This window comes from Amblyomma americanum, chromosome 1 (genome assembly GCF_052857255.1).
Source record: "Amblyomma americanum isolate KBUSLIRL-KWMA chromosome 1, ASM5285725v1, whole genome shotgun sequence".
In the NCBI taxonomy this organism is placed as follows: domain Eukaryota; kingdom Metazoa; phylum Arthropoda; class Arachnida; order Ixodida; family Ixodidae; genus Amblyomma; species Amblyomma americanum.
This window is the reverse complement of record NC_135497.1, coordinates 488647315-488660181: the sequence shown is the minus strand read 5'-3', so window position 1 is coordinate 488660181 and position 12867 is coordinate 488647315. Positions and strand designations below refer to the sequence as shown.

Here is a 12867-nt window from a genome sequence, read left to right as displayed (position 1 = left end):
CTCTATAGAAGAGTATCTAAAGATTGATCAACCTTTGTTCAAAATATATCGCAAAGGGTAGGGGCCACGCAGGACCCTGTGTACACACCGTTGAACTGCAAAATAAGGCAGGTTGTCAAAATGTACAAAAGTAGCACTTAGGTAAAATTGTAATAGAGCGAAAAAAATATCAACCGACAGTCCTGAAGAATTCTGGAAAGACACGTCGCCGTTTGCTTCTATGCATTCCTTTACAGCCAACAAAAGCTGGTCTTGAGGTGCAGAGTAAAACAAATCTTGCACATCTACCGAAAATCCAAAGTCTTTGTCAAAGCCGTTGCAGAAGGCGCATCTGCCCAAGGTTAAACACCTAAACGATCGTACAGCGGCCTTAAAAGTCCGGTGAAATTTCCCACCGTCTCTACGGGCAGCGATCTTTTCTCGCCTGTGTCCTCTCCGCGACTGTGTCTGTTAGGCAACAGTGCCGGCGCTTATTCTGATGCCGCTTCGGATCTGTGGCAGATGATGTTTCACTGGACTCCAAAGAGACCATTTAAGATGGAGAAGTAAGCTCTAATTCACTCTTGACTCAGCGCTCATACCACTAGATGGAGACACGGGTATCGCCAAACTGCATTGCAGGTCACCCATATCTAGTTGTCTGTTTTAGCATTCAGATTATTTTCTGTCCGATTTGCCGGCCTAGCGAGCTTGCTTTTTTTTCTGAAATATCATATGCTGAAGCCGGCGTATATTCTAAAATCTAGGACACCCAGGCTCGTCTTCGCTAAGGGATTGGAACATGCGCGAGTGACGATGTGTCGAGGTTGTCTTCACGGGGAGCTGCACAAACTGCGTGGTTCGAGCCCAGCTCGTCTTCGGTAACGAAAGGGGTGAGGAGCTAGCTGACCTCCTTTGGAGAGGTTTGCAAGCAAGCAGATGAAAGGCTGTATAAAGGGAAACCGCTCAAATTTATTAGAGCCACAGACTGCCTTTAAATCGCTATTATTCAGGCACAGGATTGCCAACGCCATTTAGACAACCGCTGCAGTGCCTACATGCAGATAGTGCGCAGTGAACAGCCGGGCATATCAATTGTGCGTTATGAAGGAACGCAAACATTCGGTTTGGCGAATGCTTTCTTAGTGCACACCCTGAATAGCTGCACCCACACCTTTCGCACGCCTTTACCGTTCAGCCATAAGTCATCAACGCATTTCCTGTGACAAACAGTCCCTTTCAAGTCCAAATACAAACAGAACGGACGCGTGCCAGTAAGGTGGCTGATGCATGTCGGCATGAATAAGGGCGTCTGTTACTCAGACAGCAGCTAAAAGACACTCAGCGTTCGTTAACCAGCTTCCGACTGTATCGCGGTCGGTCCTGTCTTATCTCCTTCTGCCGCTTTTCTTAGGTACAGAAAGAAAGCCCTTAAAATAATTAGTGACCTCACTGTTCTACAAAACATTGCGTTATGTCATTTTATTGCTCTAAAAACGGTAATTTGTGTCACAAGCATGCAATGTGAACAGGTTTGAAGGAACATGGGACATCTTCCCGTCGCGCGACAAAACGCAGCGTCTTCTACGTATGAATGCTCTTAAATGGAGTGTGCAGGAGCTAAAGCCGTACCCGCAAAAGAGGGGCATGGGCATACTTCTGTATTATCCTGCCACCGCCCGCCGGTCACCCGCTCGCGGTCGCATCGATCGCATCGGCAATAAGCCGGTTCGACTGACAACAGAGGAACTGCAGAATGTCACTTTAGCTATAGCATTTCCGGTATGACTTCATTTGTTCATCAGTACGCTTTGTCATTGTATGAAACGCAATGTTGGTACTAACTCGCACCGAGTAGAATGAATAAGTTATTTATTCTGCGTAACGCCCACGTGGGGAAAGCAAATATTCCTCTACAGGAACGTTAGCAGTCTAAAGCTTATGCCAGTTTTCGCAGCGAGGTAACATACTGTTATCGTTTCATAAGATTTTTAGTGGCTGGAATTTAAGCGCTTGCGTCGCGTCGTTCCTTTTCTTGCCTACTCGTGTTTAGTGCATCTTCGAAAATGTATGCCCCTCCGATTGCGCACCTTTCCGCACTGGTCTTGCCATCAGGCTTTGTGTGCAGCGTGTGCTGGCGCCGGCGTCACGCAGACTGCTAACGCTTACTTTGAGGCTACCTCAACTTTCCTATGCTAAAAATATGTCGAAGCCTGTTTTCCTACTGCTCCTTCCTTCAAGAAACGTGGGCACGAAGAAACATCCGGCGAGGTGCGAACCCAGTAGCTTCAGCTTCACCGGGATGCCGTCGAACAAACTTCCGCTTTGCAACTCCGCTCGTGCGCCTCAGGCCATAGAAGATATAGCGCCTACATTTCTATACCCTACGTCAATGCAACCGAAAATGGCACCTCGTTGAAATGGTGCGGTAGCGGAGAGTAGGTGCCCATTGTCTAAAGCTTTCATGATTACGCGGTGACTTCAGGCGCGAGCTCGGGTACTTCCCGCGTCATACTCTTCCTTCGAGATGCAAAAGACGGCGGCGTTAAACAGCCAATTCGAAAAGCCATCTCCCCATCATTGACACCATTAGAAGTCACGAGCTACGAGTAAGCTGTATATTGGAGGACATGTATTGGTGCATGATATGCATCATCACTGCAGGCCAAAGGCGTCTCCCATATACCTCCATTTAACCGCGTTATTTGCTTATTTTCTTTCAATGATAGGTTATTTTATGTGTGGTTTAAATCACGAAGCTGGATTGCGCTAAATGTGGTGTGCATCGCTCCAGGTTTTCATTTCCTGGGGTTCCTAAACGTCCACTGAAATCGCACAGCCCATTATATGCCTTTTGATTACTATCAGGGATGATCCGAGTTGCGGGTAGGAGTGGGTGACTAAAAAATACATGCGTAAAAGGCAGAATAATTAAGGTGATTGTACACAGCAGACTTGAAAGCATCAGGTGCACTGATGGACACAACGGAGGCGGGAAGGTGGTTCCAGTGCGTGCTAGTCTTTAGAACAAATGAATCAGAAAAAAAGAGTCCTGCAGCTTGGAACGCCAACTTTGAAACGGTGGTCCACGCGGGACGAAGAGTACGTAGTGATACGAAAAAGCGATTGTTTTTGCAACCTGCCTTCATCTCCAAGTGGCCTCCGCTGATGAAATTCCGTATTGTGATCTTTCTTTCAGCAGCGTAACGCCAGAGCCACTGAGCCAATGCGGTAGGGCAATCATAGATCGCCAAGAATTTCTACTTCTGTAACGCCATATGTATCTAAGTAGGCATCAAAATCTTTGAACCAAATTAATCGAGTCGTAAGGGTTACAACAAAGAATAATAATAATTGCAAATAGAAAACTATGCGTTTAGCACCCAGTGTACACAGCATTCGTGGTTTTTGCCTGTTGTTTTCAAGCAGGCTGTTCGGAAGCATTATAAAATTGTTTATAGACTTCTATAAATTTTTATTCGCTCTAGTGCCTTCGAATAGATAATTCAATTTGTCTATTCATCGTCCACAGACTGTCTATACACAAAAGTGTGCTCAAAGTGTATACCCATAAGTCTAAAGATTGACTGTGGACTGCCTATAAGATTTGTATTGTCACGTTGTGGTGACGGCAGTCCGAGGAGTGAGGAAGACAGATAAAACCTCTTCTAAAAAGGAAGCTGTTTATTTGTGCTGACATGCGCCCACAATGGACTGAATGACTCTGCGGCGGCGAAAGAAACCAGCGTGCTCGGTGTTCGTCGAGCAGATTGTATTGTCTGTAAATTCTATTGAAGAAAACCTTATGAACAATTTATTCACTGTGTAAAAAAATTTTTGTAGAGAAAAACCGCCATTACTGAAGAGAACACTGGTGCTTCTTTCAGCTGACCATTATCCTATTCTTGACGCTGTACTTCTTTGAGCCTAGCATCGCTCTGAGCCCACAGCTGTCCTTCTCCTGCATATACCTGCTCTACGTGACCGACCTGACGCTCAGCTCAACAGCGCTGATCTTCAGAAATGGACGTCAGGTATGTCCCAATTATGTGCGTTGTGGAAGAAATGATGCAGTCCACTGTAGTAATTTGTGTTCCACGTAGGCCTAAATATTTCAGTCTCATAATTTCGCTCTTTCTGTTGGGGATTATTTACGAATGGAAACATTTCATCACTGCCTGACTGGTCTGAGATCATTCACGTTACATAGTCTGCGCTGAATGTTTGCCAGAGTAGTGGCTTTGGCATGTTGTTAATCCATATGGAAGTGAAGAGCACAGAACGAAGGAACACAGTGGAGAAGCGCTGGACGCAGCGCTTGTCTCCTATTTTCTCCTGCATGCCTTCATTTTGCTCTCTTTACTTTCAGAAAACCGATTGTTAACTAATCGGAAGTTTGCGTTGGTGGCGCGTATGAGTTAACATTCCCGTGTTTAAGAGTTGACATTTCTAATTGTATGAACTAAAAACGTACCATTTAGACAGCACAGGTGAAAGGCTAGAACAGGAGGGGCGCTGCATCCCCAGCACCCGTTCTGTTCTCCTCTTTTCTGCGTGCTGTCTCGATGTTACGTTCTTCGTGAAAAAAGTATGTCTGCCCAACTGGTGGCTGAGTGTACATTGTCAGCATTTTTAACTGTGCCATAATTTTTTCCCTGCAGCCACAAAAAACAATCAAAACCTGTGAAAAAGGAGCATTATGTGCACGTTAGATTCACCGTTTTTTTTCTGTGGCCGAAATATCGTAGCTCACAGCCCGACTCATAACTAAGGATGAAACCGTCCGCGTACTTCATCAATGCTGAGAGTTCTTTCTGGGAACACCCCTTCTGAGGTTGAGCTATAGAGACGGAACTCCGAGAAAGCAGAAAAATCAGTAGCCCAAGAGTGCAGACGAAGTGGAGGGCCCAACACCGGCTGCCATAGAAAGGACAATCCCCATTGGTCATACCCACATATCCTGGACGTCAACAAATGATGCCATCAGCTACCTGCCAATAGCGAACGCCGCGTAAGTCAGTGGAGGTATTTCCACATGTAATTGTGAGAAAAAATTACTCAGTGCGATGAGGTGCTGCTCGAACATGTTGATACTGGTGGACTTCTCTTCCTACGCTCTGGATAGTGTGACTTGTAGAATGCTTTCTGCCTTCGGACCGACTTGTTCTGACGGCCATAGCTATTCAGGCGATTAAAGCAATGATTAGAAAACACCGCGGCAATTCGAAATATCCAGCGGCGCTAAGTAAAAGCGTTGGTACAGACATTTACAGTTTCTGTCCGTGTCTTTTGACCTGTAGCCGTCGATATCGAGCCGTTCTTACTCTTTATGACCTTGAGTGTACTGTGCGATGTCAGTGCACGTTAAAGAACCCCAGGTGGTCGAAATCTCCGCAGCCCTTCACTACGGCGTCTCTCATAGCCTGAGTCGCTTTGGGACGTTAAACCCCCATAAACCAAACCATCTTTATGACCTTGAGAAAATATTTTGACTTAGAGTGATGAAAACAAGCATAAGTATGGGGAGAGGAAGGATGCCGGGGAGAGAGAGAGAGGCAGCTATTTTATATGAAGCAGAAGCTTCGGCGGCTCACTAGTTTTCACATATACCTTAAACAGCGTTCAGGAGGTTAGGCTGTTGACACGCCCTGGCGGAAAAGCACTTGACGCAACACTTGCTTATTGTTTGCGACGTTATTTATAGCACCTAACACACTGAAGAATAGTTGTGCCCCTTGATATAAATGTAAGAGAAACAGTCACATTTAGTACTCGAGGCCTACGCAGGGTGGTCTAAATTGGGTAGTGCGATTTTTTAACAAGAAATGATGAGTACAAGACAAATGCACTTCTTGCACATAAGGTTGATGAGAAGGCGGACACAAAGTTAGATTTGATTTTCGCAGTCAATCCTCTAATTAAAATAAGTGCTTGACTGACTAGCAAGTTTAGCTGGATTTGACATGATAATGAGAATGTTGGTAACATCAAAATGGAAGTGGCCGTCTGTGCACTGTTCTATTTCATATGACTTTTGTTGGGCACCCGCTTTCCAAATTATCCATCGCTGTGTCTTCAGTTACGCGTGAAAAACGCCAAACAGGCGCGAAACATCCCGGTGTAACACCTTTGGTGTGCATGGCGTTTCTTCGTTACCCTAAAGTACAAGAGGAGTCGTTATTATCTCTACCTGCTTATCTGTATCGTTCCCAGATGGAATGCCATAAGGAATAGCCATTCATGAAGATCATCTCCCTATTTTTTGCGTGGCCGCGCATAACAATTGGGAAATTCGGCGGCCAATACCCCTGAACATGGGCGTATTATGAGAATTTTGTCGAGTGAAGTACTATGTTGTCATCGATGACTGAAACTTTTGGATGCAAACAGAGTGATGGACACCCGCCATAGAATCCGAAACGTCCTTCCATCATAATTTTTGCTTGGTGCGACTTACTAATATCATATACCATCCCGACCAAATGGGATTCCGTCAGACCCTTGACTACAAGCATTTTCGCCACACGTATGATCAGGCCATCATCACTGAGACACGACGTTTCTTTTTTTTTTGACAACTCGGATTGCTCGATCCAAGGGGCACCTCAAATTCAACCTCGCCTGCAAAGCCCGAAGCTTAATTCCTCGTTCATTGACGCTGCAGAGGCCGGTTTCTACAAAGTGCGGACTATCTGTAGTCTCTAAGGCGGAGCGACAGCTTCAACAGGCCAGAATTCTTTTGTGTAAGGACACAACCAGGGAACTGGAAAATAATACGTTGTTCGCACTTCGACGACTGGAATTCAACTGTCCCGAGGATTACCCCCGCAAATTACGCAAATTTTGCGAGCTGGCCTCCGTTCTGGAAAAGCTGAGCATGCTCATGAAAACAAACTGGAAAGGCTAATGCGACGCTGAAGAGACAGGTCCCTGGACGCCCCAAAAAGGTTCGTACGGAACCTGTCATCTTAACGACCGAACAAGGCGGAAATGTCGATCTTGAGCCTGGGCCTAAATATAAACATGGGTCCGGCCCTCGACACAAGAAAGATTATATGTGCGGCGGAAAAGGCTCTCGCCCAGGTTGACCCGTCGCGCCGAGCGGAAGCACCTACACGCCTTGTCGGCGTTCTGTCGAAGTTACCTTTGCATCTCACGATTTCGTCACTGACACGTCAAGAAAAACAAGCGGTCACGAGCTTTCGCACTAATCCGGACATCGTGGTACTCCCGGTCGACAAAGGGAAAGCAACTCTGCTGCTCGATAGAAGCAAGTACACGGAAAAAATGCTTCTTCTCTTGGAAGAAGAGGGCACTTACGCCAAACTTGCTCCGGATCACACGGTAAAGTTCAGAAGGAACTGCAACAAGCACCGGCCGATGTCTTTCGGATGGTTCCACCGCAGCAACGTTCCCTCTATTACTACCTGCTATGCCTCATTGGCTCAACCCCTGCGATCTACGGACTCCCGAAGATTTCTAAGCCTGAAGTCCCGCTGCGCCCTACTGTAGGTTTCACCCGTTCGCTTCTTCAGAATATATCAAAATGTTTGCGCCGCGTTATCTCCCCTCTCGTAAGCAAAAGACCTACACACATACGTGACACCCAGGACATCAACGAAGAATTTCGACACCTGCAGTTGGAAATCGGTGAAATAATGGTTTCTTTCTGCGCAAAATCCATTTTCACAAGTTTTCCAGTGGACCTTGCCATGAAAGTCTGCACCGCTGCCCTTGAAGCCGACCCAACGCTGCGTGAAAGGACCCCTATCGACGTACCAGACCTGCTACCTGAAAGGACCCTATCGACGTTCCAGACCTGACTGGACTTCTCCGTTTCTGCCTGACAAACACCTATTTCACTTTTGAGAATGTCCCTTACAAGCCGATTCACGATGCTGCGATGGGAGCTTCAATCTCCGTCACGGTCGCAAATCTGAACATGGAAGAAATCGAAGGCCGCGTGGTCGCTGCATTCACGCCTGCTCTCAAAGTTTTCCTAACTTGTATTGATGACTGCTTTTGCGTGCTGAAGAGAGAAGCATTCAAAGATTTCATTGTACAACTGAACAGCATAGTGCCAGCTATACAGTTCACCGTGCAAGAAGAAATCGATGGCCGTTTCCCATTTTTGGATCTGCTTGTCACAACAGTCCTCAAGATTAAATTTCAGCGTTTACCGGAAACCTACACATAACGGCCGTTACCCCAGTTATAGGTCAATTCACCCACCCAGATTGTCAAAAACGTTCTGTTGTCTCATCGCTCCTCCGACGAATGAAAGTATGTTCCAGTGGGAAGACCAAGCGGCTGAATCGCAGCATATACGACGTGATATTACGATCTGTGGTTACCCGGTGCACATCATCGACTCCATGCAGCGAAAACCTGACCGCCCTAGGATGCAGCCAACCAAAAGCACGGAAAAGCGAACGGCACTCCCTTAAGTTCCAGGCATCAGTGATGCACTTGCGCATAACTTAGGTTCATATGGTGTGCACACGGCTGATCTCCGATCTCCAAAACTGAGAATCCAACTTGTCAATGTCAAGGACGGGGTTAAGAAAAAGATTCCCAGGCGTTGTTTATAAGGTCCCATGTTCCGACTGCCCATCAGTATGCATCGGCGAAACAGGAGATTTTGCACGCAGATTACGTGAACATATGAATGATCTGAAGAACTGGCGCGCAGAACAAAATTCGCTTGCCCAGCATTCAATATCTGCCATCCACAATATCAACTGGGCAGAGGCACGTGTGGTCGCGAAAGAGAAATACAGGAAATCACGGCTCTATCTTGAGTCGCTGATTATGCGCACCACAGCGCATACTATCAATTGCAATGACGGAAATTTGCCACCTATCTACGCGAGACGCCTGGGATCGCATATACGCCGTATATAGAAGGCACCACTACAACGTTTGCCTCTTTGTGAGCAAGGCTGCCGTGTGGGAGCCGAGACGTCATTCCATCATAATTTTTGGTCGGTGCGACTTACTATTATCATATACCATCCCGACCAGACGCGATTCCGTCCGACCCTTGACTCCAAACCTACAAACCTTCTCAGCTCCCGCTTCTTGACGCCTTGGCGGAGATAGGCCGCTTTTATTCGGCTTAAAGACAAGCTCCGTCCTCTTCTTATCTCAGTGCGCGGCCGCATATAGCTACCGCTAGTGACGTAGTCTAACAGTTTTTGCCTCTGGTGTCGAACCCTCGTACTGTCTCCACTTGAGAAGTGCTTCGAAGCTCCCCACTGCAATCAGCATGCTGCCGCGGAACCACGACCCAAAAGTAACAGACATAAAAGCAGCCCGATGAGAGTGACAAAAAAATACCTCTGCAGTTTACGTCAAGGGGTTATTAAAACGTAGGAACGTCAAAGATTACGATAACAGCACTACTACTACTACTACAACTACTACTCCTGCCGCCTCTGCTGCCGCCGCCGCTGCCGCTGCTGCCGCTCCCGCCGCTGTTGCCGCCACTAACACCGCTGCTGCCTTGCTGCCACTGCTGCCGCCACTGCCACCGCTGCTTCAGCCGCCACCGTTGCTGCTGCCGCTCCTGCCACCAGTGCCATCGCTGCCGCCGCCGCTGTTGCTGCCGCTGCTGCCACGGCCGCTGCCACTGCTGCCGCGGCTGATGACGATGATATTGATGATGATAATTTATGCCCTTTTCCTTTGTGCGAGTGTGGTTGCTAATGGGCCAATAACATCTGCAGGTAGCGCTGGGGCTCGGACGCATCTCGGAATTCTGCACTGAGATGGATCAAGAACACAAGGACAATGCCTCTTATGACATTTACCGGAAGCCAGGTGAGCTGTCGATTAGCGCATTTCTGCACAAAGCAAAGAGTAAAGGTAGAAAGTGGTAGAAATCGCGTCTGTCTAGAGACTGTAAGAAAGTGGTTTAAGTACTATATATCTTTTGGATTGCTTTTTATTATTAATGCAGGTCATGATGTCAGCAGCGTTTGCTTGGGACCTAGTTTGTTCATGTTTTCAAGTGGGAATACTTGCGGAACACAAAAAGGGACAAGATCATGATATATGTCGATCAGACAAATCTACCATTCGATGTGCGGATGATGATTCTGCAACAGGTGTTGCAGTTTTGGTTATAGGTTTAAGGTTCCAAAGAGAATGCCGCTATGAGAACTTCGCAGTGGAAGGCTCCATATAATTTCGGCCACCTGGGATTCTTTAACGTGCTCTGACATTGATCCATACACTGTGCTCTAGCATTTCGCCTCCGTCGTAATGCGACCACCATGGCCGGAATCGAATACGCGTGTTTCGGGTCAGCAGCTGAGTACCTTAACTATTCAGCCACCGAGACAGCTCACGACAGGTGTTTCGTTGGCATGAATGTTCACATTAAGACAAGGATAACGCCGGCCATTGTACTGTTGCGTGTGCGTTTATTGTTATGCTTTACGGCAATTTCGCTGCTCTTTACACGGTAAATGTTCATTGTAAAGTGCATGACCTTTACATGATAAAAACACTTTCCTGTAAGAGTGTTGCATTCAGACATCTTGAGCTTCTTCCCGAAAGCTGCAAACGGAAGGTTCGAGCGGCGGTCTTGGCAAGATAGGGCAGTGCATCAAAAAAGCTCGCATTACGGTTTTTTCTCTCCGTTATGAACTTCTTTGTAGCATATGGACGTCAACGGTTAGCCCCAACACACCGTGTGCACAGCTATATGAATTGTTACTGGGGGTTTAGACAGACTCACAGAAACGAACTCAAACATAACCTTTGTATAGGCAGAGCGAAAAAATTGCTTTTCGCTGTTTGTAGCGAGATCATATCCTGTGCAAAGGCCATTAAGAAGCTGCTTGCATAATGCCAGGATTGTATGGCACCTGGCGTCTCAAAGCCACTTACAGCAACGCAAAAGTAGCCGGCTACTGGACAAGCTAAGATCCGACACCCACTACATGCGTCAGCAAAACCAAAGATGCGCGGTTTATTTTGTTTTTCTAAACGTCCAATTTATTTACTCATAAGGCACGCATTATGGCTTGCGCGTCTGAGGTCTACATATGACTGTATCATATGATAAGGGCAGTGAGACTAGGCCAATACCAGGACAAGTGACACAAAAACTAATACAAGTGCCTCCTCTGTCGCTTCGAAAAGGCAAACGTGCAGTTTTACGCCACCCGTAGTCCGCCCTACCTGTAGTGCACAGTCTAAAGCCCCACGCCATCACTGTCAACCTGGATTGTTCCACCACACATTCATCGGCCTGCATTCTCACTCAGTGGGCAGAAGCGCTGGAGTGTTTCACTGTAGAAACTAAAACAAAAAATCACAGGTGATGACACAATGTCATTCAACCAACGTGTGTTAACAGTATTGGTTGTGCGTCTCTATTACGCGTCGATCAGTTTACTATTGCCTCTGTGAATTTAATTTTGTTTTCGCAATGAATGCGACAGCATTAGAAGCCTCATGGGCCAAAATACATGGTGGTCCTAAAGTTAGCCCATTGGCTGGAGTCGAGTAACGTCAACAGACAGGATCCTTGCCTTTAGTCGAAGGGAAGTGACACCACCAGACCGAAAGCGACGTCACTTTAGGCAAACAGATCAACGATTGCTAATCCCTCTCAGTGCCACCACACTGCTCTAAACAGAAGAGAGTAAAAAGCGAGTAAGCTGTCCTCTCTCGCACTCCCTTTTTTTAAAAGGGGGTGCGCGAGAGGGCAGCTTACTCTCTTTTTACTACCATGTAGGTGTATGAAATTAGGTGTCCCCCTTATTTTTTTTTCCCTGTGCATGGGATTCTGGAGGGTGAAGGTGAACTGGTGTGTGGCATACGGAGCTTATGGAGTGATGAATGCATCACCCAAACACTAAGAACTGGTCCCGACGGTCCCGCGATGCACCATGATAACCTCACACACACACACACACACACACACACACACACACACACACACACACACACACACACACACACACACACACACACACACACACACACACACACACACACACACACACACACACACACACACACACACACACACACACACACACACACACACACACACACACACACACACACACACACACACACACACACACACACACACACACACACACACACACACACACACACACACACACACACACACACACACACACACACACACACACACACACACACACACACACACACACACACACACACACACACACACACACACACACACACACACACACACACACACACACACACACACACACACACACACACACACACACACACACACACACACACACACACACACACACACACACACACACACACACACACACACACACACACACACACACACACACACACACACACACACACACACACACACACACACACACACACACACACACACACACACACACACACACACACACACACACACACACACACACACACACACACACACACACACACACACACACACACACACACACACACACACACACACACACACACACACACACACACACACACACACACACACACACACACACACACACACACACACACACACACACACACACACACACACACACACACACACACACACACACACACACACACACACACACACACACACACACACACACACACACACACACACACACACACACACACACACACACACACACACACACACACACACACACACACACACACACACACACACACACACACACACACACACACACACACACACACACACACACACACACACACACACACACACACACACACACACACACACACACACACACACACACACACACACACACACACACACACACACACACACACACACACACACACACACACACACACACACAC

General features: G+C 47.1%; 2 protein-coding genes across 5 annotated transcripts in view; one reads left to right on the top strand and one right to left on the bottom strand.

The window, feature by feature from the left end:
* The window catches only part of l(2)37Cb (DEAH-box helicase 16 lethal (2) 37Cb), a 551956-nt gene that overhangs the window by 226409 nt on the left and 312680 nt on the right, over positions 1–12867 (bottom strand). The window lies entirely within an intron of this gene.
* Positions 1–12867, top strand: part of LOC144116084 (multidrug resistance-associated protein 1-like) — a 194839-nt gene that overhangs the window by 102172 nt on the left and 79800 nt on the right. For all 3 annotated transcript variants that reach the window (XM_077650745.1, XM_077650744.1, XM_077650746.1), the window contains 2 exons: positions 3867–4013; positions 9708–9801. In XM_077650745.1, the coding sequence (XP_077506871.1) occupies positions 3867–4013; positions 9708–9801 (241 nt within the window). The remainder of the gene's footprint in view (positions 1–3866; positions 4014–9707; positions 9802–12867) is intronic.